The sequence below is a fragment of the Entelurus aequoreus genome, linkage group LG01 (assembly GCF_033978785.1).
Source record: "Entelurus aequoreus isolate RoL-2023_Sb linkage group LG01, RoL_Eaeq_v1.1, whole genome shotgun sequence".
NCBI lineage: Eukaryota > Metazoa > Chordata > Actinopteri > Syngnathiformes > Syngnathidae > Entelurus > Entelurus aequoreus.
Window position 1 is genome coordinate 86,368,757 of NC_084731.1, and position 20,761 is coordinate 86,389,517.

General features: G+C 40.7%; 1 protein-coding gene across 1 annotated transcript in view; it reads left to right on the forward strand.

The window, feature by feature from the left end:
* The first annotated feature begins 259 nt into the window (after positions 1 to 259).
* LOC133658289 (uncharacterized) overlaps positions 260 to 20,761 on the forward strand; it is a 26,023-nt gene continuing 5,521 nt past the window's right edge. The window contains exons 1-4 of the mRNA XM_062060163.1: positions 260 to 362; positions 5,722 to 5,894; positions 5,990 to 6,192; positions 18,957 to 19,043. Of these exons, the coding sequence (XP_061916147.1) occupies positions 264 to 362; positions 5,722 to 5,894; positions 5,990 to 6,192; positions 18,957 to 19,043 (562 nt within the window). The 5' untranslated portion in view covers positions 260 to 263. The remainder of the gene's footprint in view (positions 363 to 5,721; positions 5,895 to 5,989; positions 6,193 to 18,956; positions 19,044 to 20,761) is intronic.

A 20,761-nucleotide genomic window follows, 5' to 3' on the forward strand; every position in this document is an offset into this window, starting at 1 on the left:
CATGCGGCTCTTTAGCGCCGCCCTAGTGGCTCTCTGGAGATTTTTCAAAAATGTATGAAGAATGGAAAAAGATGAGGGGAAAAAAATAAAATTTTTTGTTTCAGAATGTTTTCTGTGGGAGGACAAACATGACACAAACCTCGCTAATTGTTATAAATCACACTGTTTATATTAAACATGCTTCACTGATTCGAGTATTTGGCGAGCGCCGTTTTGTCCTACTAATTTTGGCAGTCCTTGAACTCGCCGTATAGTTTGTTTCCATGTATAACTTTCTCCGACTTTCTAGGACGTGTTTTATGCCACTTTTTCTATCTCATTTTGTCCACCACACTTTTAACGTTGGGCATGAGTGCACAAAGGTGAGTTTTGTTGATGTTATTGACTTGTGTGGAGTGCTAATCAGACATATTTGGTCACTGCGTGACTGCAAGCTAATCGATGCTAACATGCTATTTAGGCTAGCTATATGTACATATTGCATCATTATGCCTCATTTGTACGTATATTTGAGGTCATTTAGTTTCCTTTAAGTCCTCTTAATTCAATTCATATCTCATGACACACTATCTGTATGTAATATGGCTTTTAATTTTTTGCGGCTCCAGACAGATTTGTTTTTTGTATTTTTGCTCCAATATGGCTCTTTCAACATTTTGGGTTGCCGACCCCTGCACTAGATAAAGCCCGCGGTACCACAGTTTGAGAATCACTGATCGAGACCACAAAGAAGTGTTTTAAACTCAATAGGTCTACTTTAACCTGTGAGGAGTTTTTATTCAACTTTTTGGGGACTTCCTAAAGATATGCAAATTTAAAAACAAGACATGGTTTCCTATCTTGCCAGGTTAGCTAACACGCCCACAGCCATGAATCAAGGTCAGACAGACCTACGACACACCCTCAAATTACTGTTTGGCTTAGCAGGAACAAAGTATGTGAGCCCACTCGGTCTGGCTGTGGGAGTGGAGGGTTAACGAGGGGGGTCAGAAGGTGGCCGCAAGGGGCTGTCAGTCATTTCATTGGCCTGGATTCAAAGAATGCGAGCTCAACCTGCGCTGCATGTTCTGAGAACACAACATGAGGATTTAAGGGTCTGGGGCAGGATGAGGTAAAGGAGGCTGGAAAGCACCTGAAGTGTGAGTCAGGGACGGATGAAGAGGAGAGCCATTCACAGCTGCAAAAACACAGTCTGGTTGTGTGAGGGGAGTGAGACCTAAAAATGATTTACTAAAGGTTTGGGTGTACTAAAACATGTGCAAACCTGATAGCACTAACAGAATACAATCATTTGCAAATCCTTTTCAACTTATATTCAACTGAATAGACTGCAAAGACAAGATATTTAATGTTCAAACTGAGAAACACATTTTTTTTTGCAAACAATCATTAACTTAGAATTTAATGGCAGCAACACATTGCAAAAAAGTTGGCCCAGGGGCATTTTTACCACTGTGTTACATGGCCTTTCCTTTTAACAACACTCAGTAAACATTTGGGACCTGAGGAGACACATTTTTGAAGCTTTTCAGGTGGACTTCTTTCCCATTCTTGCTTGATGTACAGCTTAAGTTGTTCAACAGTCCTTGGTCTCTGTTGTGGTATTTTAGGCTTCATAATGCGCCACACATTTTCAATGGGAGACAGTTCTGGGCTACAAGCAGGCCAGTCTAGTACCCGCACTCTTTTACTATGAAGTCATGCTGTTGTAACACGTGGCTTGGCATTGTCTTGTAGAAATAAGCAGGGGCGTCCATGATAACGTTGCTTGGATGACAACATATGTTGCTCCAAAACCTGTATGTACCTTTCAGCATTAATGGTGCCTTCACAGATGTGTAAGTTACCCATGTCTTGGGCACTAATACACCCCCATACCATCACAGATGTTGGCTTTTAAACTTTGCGCCTATAATTATTTTCCTCTTTGATCCGGAGAACACGACGTCCACAGTTTCCAAAAACAATTTGAAATGTGGACTCGTCAGACCACAGAACACTTTTTCACTTTGCATCAGTCCATCTAAGATGAGCTCGGGCCCACCGAAGCTGGCGGCGTTTCTGGGTGTTGTTGATAAATGGCTTTCGCTTTGCATAGTAGAGTTTTAACTTGCACATACAGATGTAGCGACCAACTGTAGTCACTGACAGTGGTTTTCTGAAGTGTTCCTGAGCCCATGTGGTGATATCCTTTACACACTGATGTCGGTTTTTGATGCAGTACCGCCGAGGGATCAAAGGGCCGCAATATCATCGCTTACGTGCAGTGATTTCTCCAGATTCTCTGAACCTTTTGATGATATTACGGACCGTAGATGATGAAATCCCTAAATTCCTTGCAATAGCTGGTTGAGAAATGTTGTTCTTAAACTGTTGGACAATTTGCTCACGCATTTGTTCACAAAGTGGTGACCCTCGCCCCATCCTTGTTTGTGAATGACTGAGCATTTCATGGAAGCTGCTTTTATACCCAATCATGGCACCCACCTGTTCCCAATTAGCCTGTTCACCTGTGGGATGTTCCAAATAAGTGTTTGATGAGCATTCCTCAACTTTCTCAGTCATGTTGCAGGCATCAAATTCCAAATGAGCTAATATTTGCAAAAAATAACAAAGTTTTCCAGTTCAAACATTACGTATCTTGTCTTTGCAGTCTATTCAATTAAATATAACTTGAAAAGAATTTGCAAATCATTGTATTCTGTTTTCATTTACAATTTACACAACGTGCCAACTTCACTGGTTTTGGGTTTTGTACTAAAAGTGTGTAAGGTGGCTTGCGTCTGCTAAATGAGCAGAATAAGGCATGCAGTCCATTTTGCGTCTTTGCCCTCATTAACATGCAAAATATATGCTGATCATAAAGAAAATGCAAATATATTACACAGAACGCTCAATGAGGTTTATCAACACTCATCACTGTTTTACAAGCTCTATTTGGCGTTTTATTTAGCCCGCTTGCACATGTGCAAACAGACACAGTTCCACACACGGCTGTGAGAGAGGAGTGCTCGCCCTGCAGAGACACACGATGGCCAGTGACTCCTCCGGCATACGTGTACGCTTCAAAATGTCTGGACGGTCAGAAATAAAACATATTAGACATATCTATTCAGCAACATCCTTTCATAATTTAACAGAATCCTCCGTCATATGTGTATGTTTCAACATATTCGGAGGGTCAGAATTTTTTTTTTTAGACATACCTATTCAGCAACATCCTTTCATCATTTTTAATAGCTGCTGGATGACTAAGGGACTGATTGAAAATAATTCAATTAAATTTGGTGTCATTTAATATTTTTTCACATAGGTTACATATCTACTATAGGATGGAAAAAAAAACCTTCCTGAAGTATGCATGTTGAGCACAGTGTGTACAGCACTTTGAATTGTCTGGTGTACAAATTGTGCTCTTAGATAAACATGTTTTGCATAATCCAACCCCCTTGAGATATAGAATTTATTTTTTATAATTTACTAATATGATTATTATACTGCCAACAATATTTTAATATTAGAAGATCTTGCAAAAAATGTGTAATTTGTGGGGGGGCGTGGCCTGCAGACCTGCAGCGAAGCAGAGTGTGCCAGGACCGGCTTCGAGATTAGCGACAGGTGCGTAGATGGCCCACCTAGGTCTGATTATCTAATCACCTGTCGCTCTGTTAAAAGGCAGCAGCCGGAGAGGAGAAGGAAGTTAGAGAGCGAGCGAGAGCGAGAGCGAGACTGACTCAGAGAAGATGGCTGAAAAACACAAAAAGAGACGCATATTGAAAAAAAAATCATTGTTCAGAACTATGAACGAAGCTGTCATGTCCGTGATTAGAACCCGGAAGAGCAAGTCTTCCACAATGATCATGACAGGACGCATGGAAATCATCTAAAACCATCGGCCATTTTGGTATTCAGGTTCTATTTTTTGGCAGAATTGGGCCAGATACATTTTTACATCGTTTTTTTTTGGTGTAATGTTCTAATCTGGTTCATGTTTAGTTTGTCGCAGGAAAAAAAAAGGCCCCCACACTGCCCCTGCTGTAGAGTAACAAGAAAAGTGTGACATGTTGACATTAAGAACTAGGGATGCACGATATTGACACCGATAACTTCCTGCATATCAAGACCAATACTGATAACCGATTATCTTAATTATATAAATCATTATTAAAATGTACATTTAATTGTAGTTTGTCTTCAAAAAACCCCATTGTAGCAATGTAGCGTTTCAGGTGGCTGATAAGGTTAGATGTGTTGGGGTGTGATTCATTTTTTTGTTAGCAGAACATTTGTTACAAACAGCACACAAAAAGTCTTCCTCTGAAACAGAAGTCCCACACGATCTATGTCATCTTTGTTTACAATTAGGTCAGGAGAAGTTTTGCAGGCAAGCAGAATTAAAGGAGCGCTTGATTTGCTCACAAATGGAGCAAATGTTGTAATATTTTCAGATTTATTGCTATGAAGTCCTCATATCGGCACAATAATTATATATCTGAAATGTATCACGCAGCCTTAATAAAAGCACAAAGCTAACCTGAAGGCTGTTTTTCTCACTGGCACTCATCGAGGGCGGACGCTCCCCTTTCCTCTCCCTTATCTCTCCTGCTTGCTTCTTTGTCTTGTCTTGTCTTGTCTTATCTTAACTTTTTCGTTGCCTCTTTTTGCACTGCCCTCCTAATCTAAACATTGGAACTATTTAACTGGCCTCAACGAAATTGACAAGATCTTGGGTTTGGGGGAACCTGCTTGTCGTGACGGAGCGGTTGTTGCTGGACACACGACGGACTCTTGGCGATCCTTTTCAGTCGAGGACGTGAAGATATCCACCTATTCGGAATTATGACAACAGGACATCTGCAGATCGGAGTAAGCGTTGCTCTGGTTTGTCAACAAATTGGAAGTTGCTGGCAGTCTTCAAAGTACCCCAAAGCTGCCACAAATGATTGGGGGAAGAACTGTGGACACTCTTGTGATTTTGGATCACATCGGACTGTTTGCCCTGCAGGATTTTGAGGACCAGTCATAGACAATTTACAGTGAAAAGCAAATTTTGTTTTCACTCGTATACAAAACATTCTAACTTGGATTGTTTCCCTGGCTTCGAGACTCTCCTGAAGGACAGTGCAGCGAAGACACAACAAACTCTCTTCTTGTCTCTCATGGACACACACCTGTTGTTGTTGACTTTGGACTTATCGGCTGCACGATATCAAGGCCGCGGAACAGAGACACACTGCAGGCTTACACACACACATGCATCTACAAAATATATACGCCACACACACATACCCCACCCCCAATCCAACGCCCTCGACGCAAATCCCATAGGGGAAATGGAAGGATGGGCAGCGTCTGAGAGCTGCGGCCTGCCACCATGGCCCCCCCCCCTCCCCTCTGTTGCTAGATATCTGGAGATGTACGTTGTAATATGTATATGTGCTTTGCTATGGAGGTTTTTTTCCCACTCCAGTCTGGACCCCCTTAGGAGCCCAGTCTAGATTGTATTTTTTTACTCATCCTTCCCCAGCGTTTACCTTTTTCCCATCTTTTACGGGGCGCCTTGTGGCGACTCATCAGCGTTCCTGTTCTGTAACCCTGTACACTGCTTGTTTGTCTAATCTTGAACTGGTTTGTGCTGAAAACAAAGTTTCGTTGTACTTGTTCAATGACAATAAAGACCTATCCGATCCTATCCTATCCAATCACGCATGTCATCTGCAGCAGGCTTTGCCGACACCTCCGCTAGAGACGCGCCGGGACACGACCCTGCTCGCTCTGCGCGCATCGCGACCACATCCCAATCCTCAATCAGCCCATCTGGGGCTAATGAAGACAGACGGCATAAAGACCAGTGGACCCGAAGATCCAGTGCCGGAACGTAGTTCACTCCCGTAGTAAGCATCCCGTCTCTGGCTTCCCTCCCGCGTACTTGATCTCTCTCTGTGCCTTCCCTGTTCCCGTGTCTTATGTCCTCTGTGTCTTCCCGCAGTGCTTCCCATGTCTCCCGTGATCAAGCTGTGTGCCGCGACTTCACTCTGGATTCCGGACTGCCTCCCCCGATCCTCGACCCCTGCTTGGACACGGACCTCATTGCTTCTCTCCAGCCCCCGACCGCTTGCCGGCCCACGGACTGCCTTCTCGCCTTGCCCCTTTGGTCTGACGAAGGATTCATCCAACATACAACAAACTCTGGTAACATTCACATGGTTAATTCTACACATTGTTTTGCACCTATCACTTAGAGTGGCATACCCATCCCACCTACTCATCAAGTTCAGGGGAAAAGGTTTGGACAACCTGCTTTATAATATTGCTTGTGCTCAACTGTGAGAACAAAAAACCTGTACATGCTGTGGCTGTAGAGGTGCACCCACAAACACGCACACACGCACACAGACACACACACACACACACACACACACACACACACACACACACACACACACACACACACACACACACACACACACACGTGCAGTAGCAGGGTCATTTGGTGCAGCAAACCACTGCTTTAAATGCACACCCACACATCTGGCAAGATCTTGGACCTGGCCTTGGCCTCAGTTCACAGCCTGAGGTGGTCCGCTGCAGGTCTGGCTTTCCCCTCCGAAAAGCACGGGGCTTCTAACCTTGTTGCCGCATCCGGCGAAGCACCAGAAAGTGCTTGAGATCAAAGCTTAGCGTGTGAATATGCAACGGGCGTATTTATGTAGACAAGTGAGGACAGACAGTCAGCATACTGCATATACTGTAAAAAAAATTAAAAAAAAAACCTTTCTGCGCAGCTGTGAGATGAATGTGACAAGTCTTTGGTGTGGTGAGGAAATGACATCATCTAACCCCTTGCTGTACTCTCCTTATGTGCTCACTTCTCCTCCTACATTGAAGCATATAACGATAGACGACCCGAGCTGACTTCATGTAGGAATTGGAAATGTTACGCAACGTGTTATATTCATCAACTTGCAAAAAGCAGCATAGTTGGGGATCTTTTCAAACCATAAAAAAGAACATACACAAGTTAAATAGTTGTTTTTTAGATTTTTTTTATAATTCCAGTTTTCATTACTACCGCAAAGTTGTGTTTTTTTGCTGCAAGAGTCTGGCCACTGCAGTAAATGTGTCTGTTTACAACTATAAAAAGAGAAGAGAAAACACGGAAAGGGTGCAAATTAGTCTCTTAAGGACATTTTTAGTGTGCAAAGCTTTTTATATAGACCGTCCGGATTACGGTGGGAAAAACACTGTCCACTGGTTGGGATGATTATGTTTACAGCTCATTTGAATCTTGTCATTTACCAGCAGGTGGTGTCATGTTCACATTCCGGGTCAATTCACGTTTTTTGGCCCATATTTGACCCCTATCGGATTTTTTTATTTCAATATCAACTAGTGTTGTCCCGATACCAATATTTTAGTACCGGTACCAAAATGTATTTCGATACTTTTCGGTACTTTTGTAAATAAAGGGGACCACAAAAAATGGCATTATTGGCTTTATTTTAACAAAAAAATCTTACGGTAAAATTAATCATATGTTTATTATTGCAATGAAAGAACAATTTTGTCCTTAATTAAAATAGTAAACATACTAGACACCTTGTCTTTTAGCAGTAAATCAGGGGTGTCCAAAGTGCGGCCCGGGGGCCATTTGCGGCCCACAGGTAATTTTTTAACGGCCCCACGGCACATTCTAAAAATACGATGAAAAAAAAATAAAAAACATAAAAAGTGGTATAAAAGAGCAAACAGGTGAAATGTAACAAGAAAATGTTGCATTATTTACTCTAATAACACAAAGCTGCCATGCAGGCTGTTTCTTTCTTTAAAAAATAACAACGAATCAAAATCAATGTCATTATGAATTATTGACCTATTCAAGGCTCCATTTACTTCACATTAAATATTCCACTTTGAGATATTTTGGGGGGAAAATGTTGCATCTTTTTTGGTTGCCATTTAAAAAACATAGTTTTTTAAAGAAGGGCCTAACGAACAAACAAAAAACATAAACAACAATAAAACTTACAATTGACGGATAGATCTGAAGTTGATCTTGAGACTATTGTGGTAAAAGTTAAAAAAAATGTTGGATTTATTTTTGTAAACTTTATTGAGCAGTACCTTTAGGATCCCCAATAATTTTAGTGGGACTTTTTTTTTTTTAAGTGTCATTGCTCAAAAAAATAATGAATTAAAATCAATGTTGTTATGAGTTATTGACCTTTTTAAGACTCCAATTATTATAGAATCTCAAATATTCCACTTTAAAATTTTATTGGAGGAAAATATTGCATATTTTGTGTTTCTTTCCATAAAAAAACACGGTTTTCTTTGACAAAAATGGCATACAACTTAAATCTTTAAAAGCATTATATTGACAGATAGACCTAATGTTGATCTATAGATTTAAACCTTGAATAATAATAATAATAATAATAATACTAAATAATGACACATTTGTAATATTTTTTTGGACCAAAACCTTTTGGGGTCCCCGGGATCAAGTCTGAGTGGAGGCCTAAATGTATATTTTTTATACATATATTGTATTGGTTTTTAAAATAAAAAATATCAAAATGGCCCCCGCTTGCTTTGATTTTTCAGTGTGCGGCCCTCAGTGGAAAAAGTTTGGACACCCCTGCAGTAAATAAACAAACAAAGACTCCTAAATTGTCTGCTGACGTATGCAGTAACATATTGTGTAATTTCTCATTCTATTTTGTCAAAATTATGAGGGACAAGCTGTAAAAATTTATTATTAATCCACTTGTTCATTTACTGTTAATATCTGCTTATTTTCCATTTCAACATGTTCTATCTACACTTCTGTTAAAATGTAATAATCACTTATTCTTCTGTTGTGTGATACTTTACATTAGTTTTGGATGATACCACAAATTTAGGCATCGATCCGATACCAAGTAGTTACAGGATCATACATTGGTCATATTCAAAGTCCTCATGTGTGCAGGGACGTATTTCCTGAGTTTATGAACATAATATGAATTGTTTTTAAATGAAAAAAGATTTTGCGACAATAAAAAATATAGATGTAATCATAGTAGTATCGACTAGATACACTATTGTACTTGGTATCATTACAGTAGATCCGCCCATGGCACTTGTTTACATTCAGGGTGTTAGCTTGCTGTTAGCGGTTAGATATTGTATCCTCCTACGGTGTGTAGTGAAGCATGTTTAGCTATTCTTCGTCTTGCAGGGATGATACTTGTAAGAAACTTACTTTATTTGTCACCATTCAGGCGAGGATTAGTGATTTAGAAGTAGCTAAAACACTTCCGACTGCAAATGGATGTTCGCCACTAGCTAGCTAGCCATCTCTTAAAGCACCTCTTCCTAAGGGTGTTTCAGTGTTATATCTTCACCTTTATCGTTAGTTTTTAGGCCAAAATGCGTCCGTTCTCCCTTTTCTGTCTACACACTGTGTCTGCTTGTAAGTACTCCGTGATTGTGCGCTGCCGAACATGCTCCTCTGCTCGCAAAACCAGCAATGTCATGCCCGGTCAAACAGAGTATAGTACCGTTTTTGATTCATTAGTACCGCAATACTATATCAGTAAAGGTATATCGTACAACCCTAATGTCAACAGTATAATTCTGATTTTTTTTCAAGTCCGATTCAGTCATCTTTCGTATGTGAATATAAATATGCTATGTGACTGCAGTCTGGATGTCCAGGTCACGTTCTTTCGACCCATACGTCATTGAAAGGTGATAAACTGTTGCGTTTGGGTTGCATTGTTTTGCGGCTGTCCTTTCCTCAAGATGCCGGACGTCAGGAAAGATGGTGATTAATTCCAATGATAGGGCAAAACAACATAGAAGGGAAAGCAGACGTGTAGCTCAAGGCTAACTCAGCATAGCAAAATAGAGACAAAAGAAAACAATACAAACAGTCGCATGAAGCAAACAAGACTGCCAGACGAGTGCAGAGCGAGGCAGGTATAAATAGCTCTCTGATTAGTGATCAGGAGCAGGTGAGCATCCCGACCACTAATCAGAGGCAAGTGCAGGTATTCAGTGTCCATGAAAACCAACACAATAAATAAACTAAGGATTTTACAAAGTAAACGTAACATGACCCGGGCAACTGATCATGACATAAACGTCACAATTCTTCGTAGGCTGAAGGAGAAGAAAACAGTTTGTGGAGAAAAGATCATCTTTCATTGAAGGACTTAGGTTATTGTCCCACAGCTCTGTTTCCTCACCCCAGCGCCCCTCTGAACAGACGTCACAAAAAGTGCCCCACAACATACCGTAGCTAAAATTCTTGCCCTCTTCCTTAATCTCCAACCTGAAATAATACATTTTGACAAGAGTTGCACAAACTCCTTGAAACTGCAATTAATGTGCCAGTACTGACAACTTGAATCATGGCCATGCTTAGTTCCGTAAACTTCGTCGCGTGTGACGTTATGTTTTCTGCGCATGCTCGCCATTTCACGGATGCTTTCTATTCACAAAAGTCACACATCTTTGGGGTAATGTGAACGACTACATCAACAAAAATACATACATAAATACCCTGCAGTGTGAAAGTAGGCAAAAGCTATGATGACCAAAGGCTACGTTCACACTGCAGGGAATGCATGATTTAATCCAATTACGATTTCTTTTTTTTTATCAAATCTGATCTTTTCTAATCGTTTCGTAGTCGTTCAAGTCTAATGTGAACAAAATGTGCCTGTGAAGTGACCAATATGCACACAAAACGTTGCAGTGTAAACACGACTCTGATTCCTGTAGGGCTCAGTCCTAGCACAGTTCAATGACTTTGTGCAATAGGAGTCAACATTTTCCTAACCAAAGTATTTGGTGTAGGCGATTCAAGCAGGTACACACCTATAGACAATTGGGTTGTTTTTGTCACGATTTCTGCCTTCCGACCAAAGACAGCAAACGCCTGATTATCTTGTGCGTAATAAGTTTGTCCTGTGGTCTGAGGTGTGTTAAAAGGGAATTTGTCCCAATAATTGGCTCCGAAACGGGTCAGAGCCAACAATCGTAAGTGTGTGTTCAATGTTTACAACCAAAACTCTTCATTTCTTTGAGGAAAGCCGACACCTCCCGAATCATGGCTGCGTGAACTTTGACGTAGCACGGAAAGTAGCCAGTCAAGAGGCCAATAAATATTAGGGCTATTTTTTGCTAAGAACATATTTACCTATAGCTCACTCAGATTATAAAGATCATGATCTCGTGCATCCATCAGTTGAATGTTGTTTTTTTTTAAATTCAGGATTATTCTGTCAAAAATAGTCCCAAGACCACCATCATTCCCTTCTCTCGTATGCCCTCCTGTTTTTCTGGTTGTTGCTGCATCTTTGACTATGGTGGTTGCTATGATTCTTCTTCTTTGATTTTGTTGGATCACATTAGTTCCTGAGAGATTTTGGGCTTGGAGGACCACAGTCTGGATTGGTGGTAGGACAGGTGTGCTGTGTTGATGTAATTGTTTTTAAAATCTTAATGTGTGTTCAGCACAATTCAGTAGTTTGTGCTTTGATGTCTGTTTCGAGGAGCGCGTAGGTGAGGAGTTATAGCCAAGAGTGGTAGGACATTGACATTAGTTTTTTCGTCATTGAATGTCTGGTGTTAATTGGTCTGCTATTTATTTTTGCAGTCATCTATTTAGGCAAAAAATAGTGATGTCTTTAGCCTTTCGTATGAACGCGACCAGACGGCCAGAATGCAGTTGCGTGGGATAGATATCGGAATTATGACCACATACGAAAGAGACTTGAAAATATCAGAATTGTCCAGTTTACACTGACATGGAACACAATCAGATACATGTTGCATATGGGCACAAAATTGACCTGAAATGTAAACGTAGCCTAAATCAGCTCTACAAATGGGCAGTGTTCTGAATAACGGCATCGCTTTTAATAGTATAGAGTAATATAAATAATTACTTTTACGTACTTTACAATGCTGTAATCGATTTGTTTGATATAACGTGGCACGCTACTTTTGATGTGGTTGTATGTCAACAGGAAGTTTAAAGCAGGAAGTAACTTTTAACTAATGAAAGCAACAAGCAGCACCACACTAAAAGGAACTTGATATTATATATGAAGAGGCAACATCACACAGCAAACAACACACACACACACTGGTACTACTACGATGAGCGAATAATGAACAGCAAATCAATTATTGAAGTGAAAAGCTTGCAATCGTACAATACCACGTATGTGGACAAGGAGACTACAGCCATTGAAGCACATTCAATCACTATATTAACTCAAGATGCTTTATTATTGTCCATTCTTTAACATGTACAAGACACATAAGAACTGAAATTTTCGGCACAGTCCCACTAAGAGCAGACATACGTTACAGGGAGACAAGACGGGACCGCCAACGGATCAGCCACTTACAGCGCTCCTTAAAAAAGGGGGGGAAAGGTGCTATTGGTAAAGGGGGGAAGAGTAAAAAATATCAGTCAAAGGCTGGACCCTTGGGAGAGGGTCCAGACTGAGTCCAAGGGAAAACAACTCATTTGCCATAGCACACATAAACATGTTACATATAATCACAACAACTCGCAACAGGGGGTGGGGGGGTTGGGGCCCTGGAGGCCGGCCTGCTGCTATAAAGCAGTACTCAGCCGTCCATCACCCCGAAGGGGAATCAAGCGGTGGTGAAGGCGTGGGGTGGGGGTGGGGACTGTGTTTGTGTATATGCCCATTGTCTTTGGGTGTAGTGGTGTTGTGTCCATAGGCCCGGGGCCGTTCTGCATGCAATGCAAGCAAAGTTCGACTTCCAGGTGTCGTTGAGGAGGGAAGGAGGTCAAAAGCATCCATCTTTGAGAGTTCTCAGGGGATGTTTACAGAACAGCCTGCTCTTGTTGTTGCATCAAGGCCTTTCGAGGGAGTCAAATCGTAGATTAGGATTTAACTCGTGCTAACAGTAACAATCCAGTAGAAAAATTCCACAGAGCTGCCATCAAGACACCGGCAAACTGCCGCTGCCAAGCTAACAAATACAGTTGGGCTAAAATGCAGCTCTGAGCGCGCTCTCGCTGACGTCACACGTCACTTGGCAACAGGCACCGCCTTTTAAAGGTACACACACACACACTGCTATCATGAAACGTCTGTCAACTACATAGTCCAGACATTTTAAGTAACATATTAATTATTTTCCATAACAATTAATTACATTTGTACTGTAACGTATTATTTTTGGGTCTCCCTATGTCTAGCATTAAAAGATTACAGTTGGTACAAAATGCGGCTGCTATACATTTGACAAGAACAAGAAAGTTTGATCATATTACGCCTATACTGGCTCACCTGCACTGGCTTCCTGTGCACTTAAGATGCGACTTTAAGGTTTTACTACTTACGTATAAAATACTACACGATTTAGCTCCAGCCTATCTCGCCGATTGTATTGTACCATATGTCCCGGCAGGAAATCTGCGTTCAAAGAACTCTGGCTTATTAGTGATTCTCAGAGCCCCAAAAAAGTCTGCGGGCAATAGAGTGTTTTCTATTCGGGCTCCAGTACTCTGGAATGCCCTCCCGGTAACAGTTAGAGATGCTACCTCAGTAGAAGCATTTAAGTCCCATCTTAAAACTCATTTGTATACTCTAGCCTTTAAATAGACCCCCCTTTTAGACCAGTTGATCTGCCGTCTCTTTTCTGCTCTGCCCCCCTCTCCTGCGTGGAGAGGTTATTAGGTGACCACAGATGAGGCACAAGCTGTTCAAAGTCGGGACCCGGGGTTGACCACTCATCTGTGCATCAGTTGGGGACGTCTCTGCGCTACTGACTTTTCTCCACTCAAGATGATCTCTTGCTGGCCCCACTATGGACTGGACTCTCACACTATTATGCTAGATCCACCATGGACTGGACTCTCACACTATTATGTTAGATCCACTATGGACTGGACTCTCACACTATTATGCTCGATCCACTATGGACTGGACTGTCACACTATTATTCTAGATCCACTATGGACTGGACTCTCACAATATTATCCTAGATCCACTCGACGTCCATTGCACCGTCCATTGCACCGTCCATTGCACCGATCCCCTCCAAGGTTTCTCATTGTCATCCCATTGGGTTGAGTTTTTTCTTGCCCTGATGTGGGATCTGAGCCGAGGATGTCATTGTGGCTTGTGCAGCCCTTTGAGACACTCGTGATTTAGGGCTATATAAGTAAACTTTGGTTGATGATTGATTGATTGATTTACTAAAGAGTAATTCCGTTAGTGATTGAGTTACTTTTTTGGGAATGTAACAACTAACTATTTTTAATTACTTTTTTAAAGTAGTTTTCTGAACACTGCAAATGGGCTGAGAAAAGCGTCCATCGGGGAGCAAAGTTTGGCCTCCTGCCATCTACTCAGAGCGAGGGCTCGCAAATAAACACATTGACTCAATCACACCACGGGGCAGAAGAAAGACGGAATAAAAAGAGCAGGGAGTAGATAAAACAAAGTGTACAAAAACACTTTGGGGAGGTATGTTTATGGACGCAGCTTCAGCTTGTAATCGTAAAACTTCAAGTTCAAACAAAGACCTGAATTGGCTCAGAAGGCCGTCTGGCGCGGAACAAAAACTGTAACACTGAACTCTGCACCCACTGCCACTTTTCTGTATGCTCAGCAGATGTCCCAGCCCACTCTGACACCAGACAACCCGAGCAGCACATGGATAAGCTGGCCTAAGATCAAGGTTGTCATAGGGCTCAGAGAAAACAATAATGTGTTTGGACGTGGCTCACGTGATCTTTATTATGGTTTTATGTTGTGTTATTCCGGGAAATTGCAGAGGTGAGAAGAAACTGGATTCTTGTCTTTATAAACCGACACTCAGGTGAGGCTTATCGGCAGAGGTGGTTCTAGCTATGAGCCACATGGGCGGTATTCTCTCTCTTATTTGTTCTTGAATATGAGTTTAGTTTTCGACACAACCGAGTCGGTGCAGAATGCAAAGCAGCCGAGCCGCAGGTTGGCCTATTCCGGGGGTCAGCAACCAGCAGCTCTCGAGCCGCATGCGGCTCTTTAGTGCCGCCCTAGTGGCTCCCTGGAGCTTTTTTTAAAATGGAAAAACAAGGGGGAAAAAAATATTATTTGTTTAAATAATGTTTCTGTAGGAGGACAAACATAACACAAACCTTCCTAATTGTTAGAAAGCCCACTGTTTAATATGTTTGTGTTTATGCTTCACTGATGAGAGTATTTGGCTAGCGCCGTATTGTCCTACTAATTTTGGCGGTCCTTGAACTCACCGTAGTTCAATTTCCTTTATTTAACCAGGTAAAGACTCATTGAGATTAAAATCTCTTTTTCAAGAGCGACCTGACAAAGAGGGCGGCACAAACAAAGTTACAATAATAATCACAACAAGACAATACAACAGAACAACAGCAGTCATACCACAACAGGTCAAAAATTCTTTAAAACGATTAAGTATAAATTCAATTTAAAAGCAAGTACATTTCCCAAGAGAATTGGTTTCTCAATCTTTAAAAATAGACTTAAACTCCCCCACGTAGTTAGTTTACGTGTACAACTTTCTCCGACGCTGCCACAGAAAGATGTGTTTTATGCGACTCCTCATTTGTCTCCTTTTGTCCACCAAACGTTTTATGCTGTGCGTGAATGCACAAAGGTGAGCTTTGTTGATGTTATTGACTTGCGTGAAGTGCTAATAATCCATGCTAACATGCTATTTAGGCTAGCTGTGTGTACATATTGCATCATTATGTCTCGTTTGTAGGTATGTTTTCATTTAATTTCCTTTACTTATGACCTCTGTGTCTTTAATTTATATTTGCATGACACATTATCTGTATGGTATATTGGCTTTGTTTCTGATTGTGTGCCATGTTGTTACAGACCACAGCAAACGTTACCCAGCTTGCAAAGATTGTAATAAATCCATTAGAAGAAGACAGCCTGTCCTTTCCTTTAACTTGGGCACACACATCTATACCTTTGGCCATTCTAAGACAGTCATTTCCAGGAGTTATTTAACCCTCTGAGACACTTACCTAATGTGTTGCCTTCATTATAACACTTACATAAGGCTTTTAACTTTTTGCGGCTCCAGACAGATTTGTTTTTTGTATTTTTGGTCCAATATGGCTCTTTCAACATGTTGGGTTGCCGACCCCTGGCCTAATCATAAGAAGTCATTGGTCATTACTTGGTTTCGGCAGGGTTTGGGGAACATATGCCTGCAGGAATTTAGGCAAATGCACCTTGATGTCAAGCCTTTTTTTATACAATCCAATGTGTTAATTGTTTGTAAAAATTTACAATAACGAAGACCGCAATGCTAAATCAGCTAGCCTGTCTATGGGATTTTCCATTATATGTTAGCATCGGCCGCCAAAGACACTATTGAAGCAGGTACAGACTTAATTTGTTCTTGGAGAGGGTTTCATAAATAGAAACGTTTGTATTTGGAAGCAAATTTCTCCATAAAAAAAAATCTAAAGATAAATAATGGGTTCCAGTCTCGACAAAAGTCCATATTTTGGTAAAAATGTGTTCAATTTGAACACAATGTAAAGCGCCATACAGTACAATTTATCAAACACACATACCAAAGGGGTGATGGATTCACTTTGTATTTATTAACGAAGTCAAAAACAACAACTAGTTAAACTGTCGTTATTTGCAGCCGCCCTGCTGACACCCACACACATTGTCACTAGCCCTGTGGTGCACTCACAGTTTGAAATTACAAAACTCCTTAACTTTACCTGCCAGGCTGCAATAATGATCAGGAATAATAAAATAATATCTATCCACTTTACCTTGTTGGTTAATCTTTGTGTACAACACAAGGGAGGGAGAGAGTTGGGAGGAAGTGCCGACAAAGCTGTGGATACTTCCTGAATGTTTCAAACCACCAAAGTTTCATTGGACTCATATTGAGCTAGCAAAACAAGAAAAATGCTGTAAAAAAGCTAAAAAAAACCACTTAAAAGCACAACAAGTAACAATTAGCACAGTAGCTAACGACAGCACTGCTCTGTTGACTGAATGAGCAAATTGACATGCAGGAAGAAAAAAAAAATGTTAACCACTCTGAGACCAATCTGCACTAAACAAGCCACTTTGTTTAATTATTTTACAGGGCGCATTAAATCCTGGGAGGGCTTTTCCTGTTTGTAGGCATCCCATCAGGGAGTGAAACCATTTTCTCACCCTTCGTTCCGCTCTCTTATCAAGCAGCTGCTCCAATGAGATGTTCAACAAATTCAGTTCCTCTCATAAAAGTCCTAATTGTTCCTGCTGGTACTTCCGTGTGACCACCTAACACGCTCACACACAAGCTGTCGCACCACCGGGGTAAACAGAAGCACCTTTTTTTAAAGGTCTGTACAAGTTGCTGGTGGCTGCAGTATTTGCATTTTAATTCCAAGTTGTTGCCACATTTAAGCAACATCACATCCTCATGGCATTTGAAGGGGCACTACTAGGCATAACAAACTTTTCTTACCTATTGGTACCTGCTTATGTGTATTTAGGATATGCATTAGTCCCAAAAATGTGAAATGATACTGCGGTGGCATTGCGGGGATATTTATAAAATAATCGTGCCTTCCTTCAAATTTTGTTCAAAAACAAATTTTGTTCAAATGATCGATCAATCAATCAATCAAAGTTTATTTATATAGCCCCAAATCACGAGTGTCTCAAAGGGCTGCACAAGCCACAACGAAATCCTTGGCTCAAATCCCACATCAGGGCAAGGAAAAACTCAACCCAATGGGATACAATGAGAAACCTTGGAGGGGACCGCAGCATACTTGCCAACCATGAGACCTCCGAATTCGGGAGATGGGGGGAGGGCGTGGGGGAAGGGTGTATTTTGTAGTGTCCCGTAAGAGTTAGTGCTGCAAGGGATTCTGGATATTTGTTCTGTTGTGTTTATGTTGTGTTACGGTGCGGATGTTCTCCCGAAATGTGTTTGTTATTCTTGTTTGGTGTGGGTTCACAGTGTGGCCCATATTTGTAACAGTGTTAAAGTTGTTTATACGGCTACCCTCAGTGTGACCTGTATGGCTGTTGATCAAGTATGCCTCGCAGTGACTCGTGTGTGTGTAAAAACCGCACATGTTATGTGACAGGGTCGGCACGCTGCTTGAATGGAGGAAAAGCGAACGTGACGACAGGTTGTAGAGGACACTAAAGACAGTGTCTTTACAGCACGCCCCCAATATTGTTGTCCGGGTGGAAATCTGGAGAAATTCGGGAGAATGGTTGCCCCGGGAGATTTTCGGGAGGGGCACTGAAATTCGGGAGTCTCCCGGGAAAATCAGGAGGGTTGGCAAGTATGGACCGCAGATGCTGTTTTTATCACATTCCAATCACTGTTTTTTTTTGTAATTTTCAAAAATTGCAATTTTTGGGGGATGAATTAAATGTGGCTTGAAGATAGGTCTTTACAGCAAAATCCAGGCAACATTTTGACCAAAGAACCATCATTACATGTTATGTAGACGAAAAATTATGTGTTTTGAAAATAGAAAATAATTATAACATGACCTCTTTGAATCATGGCAATCCTCCCCTCAAAAATCTCGACAAAGAAAATATATATTCCACATTCATAGGATTAAATAAGCTTAGCTCAGATTCTTCTCATATCTTTTCGGACATGTTGAATAGGGTCAATGTAAACCTGTAATGTTCCTTAAGCATGTTTGAAATAAATAAGCCATACAAGGCCATTATTAAAGCACATGCAGTCACATTGACAGTGTTAAACAGAAGTTCTGTGATGCTTAAGGGGAACTTGGGTTCCAAACGGTTTTAGAGTTAACAAATAATGTTATGGCCGGCACCTGACAGTGAAACTGAAGCGCAGGACCACACAGTTTGTACCTAGAGAAACTTGGCTCCACAATCTATTAACACAACAAACCACTGGGTGTAATTTCCCAACAGATGAGCCAGCTCCTCTCTGCCAGGGAATGTCTCGTGAGTGTCGGACCCAGATCTGTGGAACAAAACAAGCCCCGGCTGGTGACACAGGTGAGAGCTGGGTGACCTCGGTCGGACTGGGCACAGGAAAAACGACACGGATTTTGGAGTAAACCAATCAAGACATGCAGTTGGTAAATATACAGCAAAAGTCACAAGACAGAGGTTGTTTGAAATCAACCAAGGCTTACCTGGACTATAAATGTTTAGTCTTTTATAACATTTTTGATGGACAACTGTCATCCATGACGTCACGCACAATGTTAGTATATGAAGCGACACCTGAGAATTATTTTGGGTTTTTGTGACAGTTATTCCATCATCAACACAGAGGAAGAGAGAAGGGATAACTTAAACAGAAGCAGTAGGGCTGTGAATCTTTGGGCACCTCACAATTCTGATTTGATTTCCGAGAGTAACGATTCGATTCAGAATCGATGCTCGATTCAAAATCAATACTTTTTTAATAACTTTGGATGCCAGTTCTATACAAATAGGGCAACAAGAGAAGTGTCCAACACTCCTCTTTTTTAAGGTAAATCTGTACAGCAGATATGATCATCTACAGCAACAATATGATTTGTCTGAGTAGCTGGACAGGACTGATTTAAAAACAAACAAATTACATACTTATACAGTACAGGCCAAAAGTTTGGACACACCTTCTCCTCATTCAATGCGTTTTCTTTATTTTCATGACTATTTACTTTGTAGATTGTCACTGAAGGCATCAAAACTATGAATGAACAGATGTGGAGTTATGTACTTAACAAAAAAAGGTGAAATAACGAAAAACATGTTTTATATTCTAGTTTCTTCAAAAGAGCCACCCTTTGCTCTGATTACTGCTTTGCGCACTCTTGGCATTCTCTCGATGAGCTTCAAGCACACCTGTGTAGTGAAAACCATTTCAGGTGAATACCTCTTGAAGCTCATCGAGAGAATGCCAAGAGTGTGCAAAAAAGTAATCAGAGCAAAGGGTGGCTATTTTGAAGAAACTAGAATGTAAAACATGTTTTCAGTTATTTCACCTTTTTCTGTTAAGTACATAACTCTGCATGTGTTCATTCATAGTTTTGATGCCTTCAGTGACAATCTACAATGTAAATAGTCATGAAAATAAAGAAAATGCATTGAATGAGAAGGTGTGTCCAAACTTTTGGCCTGTACTATATGTATATGTATATATATATATATATATATATATATATATATATATATATATATATATATATATATATATATATATATATATATATATATATATATATATATATATACAATACCGTTCAAAAGTTTGGGGTCACCCAAACAATTTTGTGGAATAGCCTTAATTTCTAAGAACAAGAATAGACTGTCGAGTTTCAGATGAAAGTTCTCTTTTTCTGGCCATTTTGAGCGTTTAATTGACCCCACAAATGTGATGCTCCAGAAAGTCAATCTGCTCAAAGGAAGGTCAGTTTTGTAGCTTTTGTAATGAGCTAAACTGTTTTCAGATGTGTGAACATGATTACACAAGGGTTTTCTAATCATCAATTAGCCTTCTGAGCCAATGAGCAAACACATTGTACCATTAGAACACTGGAGTGATAGTTGCTGGAAATGGGCCTCTATACACCTATGTAGATATTGCACCAAAAAACCAGACATTAGCAGCTAGAATAGTCATTTACCACATTAGCAATGTATAGAGTGTATTTCTTTAAAGTTAAGACTAGTTTAAAGTTATCTTCATTGAAAAGTACAGTGCTTTTCCTTCAAAAATAAGG